The 3,938-nt window shown below is 58.3% G+C and overlaps 1 protein-coding gene across 3 annotated transcripts; it reads left to right on the plus strand.

Annotated features, from left to right (window-relative positions):
• The first annotated feature begins 533 nt into the window (after nt 1-533).
• On the plus strand, nt 534-3,652 carry TPBG (trophoblast glycoprotein). 3 transcript variants are annotated; one of them, XM_044757452.2, is made up of 2 exons: nt 534-665; nt 1,363-3,652. In XM_044757452.2, the coding sequence occupies exon 2, from the start codon at nt 1,702-1,704 to the stop codon at nt 2,962-2,964; it is 1,263 nt and encodes a 420-aa protein (XP_044613387.1). In that variant the 5' UTR covers nt 534-665; nt 1,363-1,701; the 3' UTR covers nt 2,965-3,652. The 3 variants fall into 3 exon arrangements, with proteins under 3 accessions (XP_044613387.1, XP_070352515.1, XP_070352516.1); XM_070496414.1 differs by lacking the exon at nt 534-665 and adding an exon at nt 740-997; XM_070496415.1 differs by lacking the exon at nt 534-665 and adding an exon at nt 1,028-1,132.
• Nucleotides 3,653-3,938: the final 286 nt, after the last annotated feature.

Raw genomic sequence — 3,938 nt, forward strand, 5'->3', positions numbered from 1 at the left:
CTTCACAAGTTCCCTAACTATCCACGAAGTGCGGGGTCGGGACAGGTGGGGACCCATTAATTACACCTAAATCCGAAGTTGGCAACCTAAGGTATCATTTCGGTGGGAAGACTTTCTGAAGCTCCCTTGCAGCCTGCTGGGCGTTGGGCTGCTGCCGCTGTACATTTTCAGCTCATTTATTTATGCTCCTGCTTCACGCTGCTCGGCCAGTCACGCCTAAATCTATCTCGTTACTGCCATAGGTGCCCCCAATGAGGGTGAATTCCACAAGATTCACCAGCCGTGTCGTTCCTGTCCCTGGCAAATAGAGTATGCAAAATGAGGAACCACCAAAGGATGCCGGAGAGGGGGGAGAGAAAGGGATTCCCTCACCTTTTCCAGCACATTCCTCGTTAGTTTCCAGCAAGAGGAGGTGCGCACCCCAGATCCCCCAGCCTCCTTTCTTAAATCTCCCTGCTGAGGGCTGCCCAGGTTGGGCCTCGCGGCCGGAGAAGCCCCTCCCGTAAGCCCGGCCCTCCCCCGTCCCCCAGGTTGGTTTTTCCCAGCTGCGGAGGTTGGGCCAGGGGCTGGGGTGCGAGGAGAGTCGGCGCCCGCTGCGCCGAGCCGGGAAGTCGCCGCGACTCTGGTGGGACTCGGAGTTGGGTCGGAAGGTGGCGGGCGCGGAGGTGAGTGGTGGGGAGCTAGCGGTGAAGGCGAGAACCGGGAGGCGGCTCCAGGGCTCCCCCCATCCTCGGGCGGGAGAGCAGCGCAGGTCCGGGGTCCCACCGCCGCTGTGTGCGCGGCCCTCCCCTCCCGTTTGGAGATGCCTTGAAGCCCCTCTGGGATCTGAGGGGTTGGTGGGGGCGCGAGCTGAGGGGCGACAGCTGTAAGGGTCTCCACTTCCTGCTAATCCAAGATGGTACTAAAAGAGATCAGAAGACTCGTGTAACCTGAAACTTCCCTCTCATCCTAACCGGGACCCGGAGGATAGGTCCGGCGGGGGCGGAGGCCCCGGAAGGCAGGTCGCCCGCGGAGGCGGTGGGGGAAGGAGCTGGGAGAGTGAGAAGTTTGGTCGGCAAGGCGCTGGGGATTAAGCGAGAAGTTAAAGGCGGGGGACGAGTCTGGTCGGGAGAGGAGGGCGGGAGCTGGAAGGGTATATATAGTGGGGGCCGGGGCAGAGGGCAACTTGGCGCTCCTTGTCTCGGATCGCGCCCCTCTCCCGCGTGAGGACGTGCGTGGGACTGGGCGAGGCGAGGCCCTGATGGGTTTACGGAGGGAGGGCTTGGGGACAGAGTGGGGACGACTCGGTTTGGAGAGGCAGTTCGTGCACTCGGGGAGCTGCGGCTGCAGCCGCTCCTCACGCTTTTCTCCTGCTTGTCCCAGGTCGCGCAGCGGATCCCGCGTGAGGCGCCAACAAAAGAGGCGAGGAGGTGCCACCCGGGGGCGGCGGCAGGAAGAGGAGCAGGAGGAGGAGCGCGGAGCCGAGCGTCCCGGGCTGCCGTGCGTACTTGCTGGAGGGAAGGGGCGGGGGAGTCGGCCCCGGGAGGGGGACGCCCGGTGGCGAGGGGGTTAGCCAAGTTCCGGCTGCGGCGCTTCTCCTCGTTCCCACGAGAGGAAAGTTTCCTCCAGACTTTTCCGGCCGGCCCACGCCCTCCGGGCCCAGCTCCCGAGCCTTCGGAGCGGGCGCCGTCCCAGCCCGGCTCCGGGGAGACCCGCGCCGCGATGCCTGGGGGGCGCTCCCGGGGCCCCGCCGCCGGGGACGGGCGGCTGCGGCTGGCGCGCCTGGCGCTGCTGCTCCTGGGCTGGGTCTCCTCGCCCGCGCTCACCCCCTCGGCGGCCTCCTCCACCTCCCCGGCGCCGTCCCCGGCCTCCGCCGCGTCCGCCCCGCCGCCGCCGCCCGGCCGATGCCCCCCACCGTGCGAGTGCTCCGAGGCGGCGCGCACCGTCAAGTGCGTCAACCGCAACCTGACCGAGGTGCCCGCCGAGCTGCCCCCCTACGTGCGCAACCTCTTCCTCACCGGCGCCCAGCTGGCCGTGCTCCCCGCCGCCGCCTTCGCCCGCCGGCCGCCGCTGGCCGAGCTGGCGGCGCTCAACCTCAGCGGCAGCCGCCTGGAGGAGGTGCGCGCCGGCGCCTTCGAGCATCTGCCCAGCCTGCGCCAGCTCGACCTCAGCCACAACCCGCTGGCCCGCCTCAGCCCCTTCGCCTTCTCGGGCAGCAACGCCAGCGTCTCGGCCCCCAGCCCCCTGCTGGAACTGATGCTCAACCACATCGTGCCCCCTGCCAAAGAGCTGCAGAACCGGAGCTTCGAGGGCATAGTGGCGACCGCCCTGCGAGCGGGCCACGCGCTGCGCGGCCTCCGCCGCCTGGAGCTGGCCAGCAACCACCTCCTCTACCTGCCCCGGGACCTCCTGGCCCACCTGCCTGGCCTCAGGCACCTGGACCTGCGCGACAACTCCCTGGTGAGCCTGACCCACGTGTCCTTCCGCAACCTGACACACTTAGAAAGCCTCCACCTGGAGGACAACGCCCTCAAGGTCCTCCACAACGGCACGCTGGCAGAGTTGCAAGGCCTGCCCCACGTCAGGGTCTTCCTGGACAACAATCCCTGGGTGTGCGACTGCCACATGGTGGACATGGTGGCCTGGCTCAAGGAGACAGAGGTAGTGCAGGGCAAAGCCAGGCTCACCTGTGCCTTCCCGGAAAAAATGAGGAATCGGGTCCTCTTGGAACTCAACAGCTCCGACCTGGACTGTGACCCTATCCTTCCACCATCCTTGCAGACTTCTTACGTCTTCCTAGGTATTGTCTTAGCCCTGATAGGTGCCATTTTCCTGCTCGTTTTGTATTTGAACCGCAAGGGGATAAAAAAGTGGATGCATAACATCAGAGACGCCTGCAGAGATCACATGGAAGGGTATCATTACAGATACGAAATCAATGCGGACCCCAGGTTAACAAACCTCAGTTCTAATTCGGATGTCTGAGAAACATTCGAGGACCAGACAAGGACAACTATGCATGAGATGTAGACTTCAGCTTTATCCCGTCCTGGGCTTGCTCCACCTGCACCCTCCGCTAGAGACACCACTGACCTTGACTGAAAGCCGTGAGAGGAGTTGGCTCCCTTGTTATGTAAAGTTCTTGGTGTGGATGAACAACTGTGCATAGTGTTTTACCCTCTTCCTTTTCTTGGAACTCCTCAACACGTGTGGAGGGATTTTTCAATTTTCAGCATGAATATGGACTCCTGGCTGGCTGTTTCTCTTAGTACAGTTCAAGGTGTAGCAAGTGTACCCCTGCAGATAGCATTCAACAAAAGCTGCCTCAACTTTTTTGAGAAAAATATTTTATTCATAAATATCAGTTTTATTCTCATGTACCAGAATTGTGGAGAAAATGATTGCATCCCCTAAACTGCCTGCAGACCTTAGCAAGCTCTTCAAAGTAACTCCGTAGTACACGGGAGCACCTGCATCCGAGAGCATGCTTACATTTTACTGTTCTGCATATTACAAAAAAATAACTTGCAACTTCAGATAACTTCTTTGACAAAGTAAATTACTTTTTTGATTGCAGTTTATATGAAACTATACTGAAGTTTTTTTATAAACTGCATTGAGATCCAACAGACTAAATTGTTAAAAAAAAATTCAATAAAGATTCTTAAAAGAATTACAGTTGTGTTAAGTTTGCTGCTTGGAAAAAGGATTAGGGACAATGATATTGAATGATCGTGGTTCGGATGATAATTAAAGTATTACTTATAGCTTAGAATGAAACTAGAGCAATGTCTTATAGAAACAGACTTTGCAGATAGTTTTGAAATTGTGGATCCTTTTAGGATTTAAATAGAGAATTTGAATATTCATGTGAATAGATTTCTCATGATCCCAAAGTTAATTCTATTTATGAAACAATTTTGTAAGAGCACTATGAAGTTGGTAAGAAGGAAGAGTTC

This window comes from Equus asinus, chromosome 24, assembly GCF_041296235.1.
Source record: "Equus asinus isolate D_3611 breed Donkey chromosome 24, EquAss-T2T_v2, whole genome shotgun sequence".
NCBI lineage: Eukaryota > Metazoa > Chordata > Mammalia > Perissodactyla > Equidae > Equus > Equus asinus.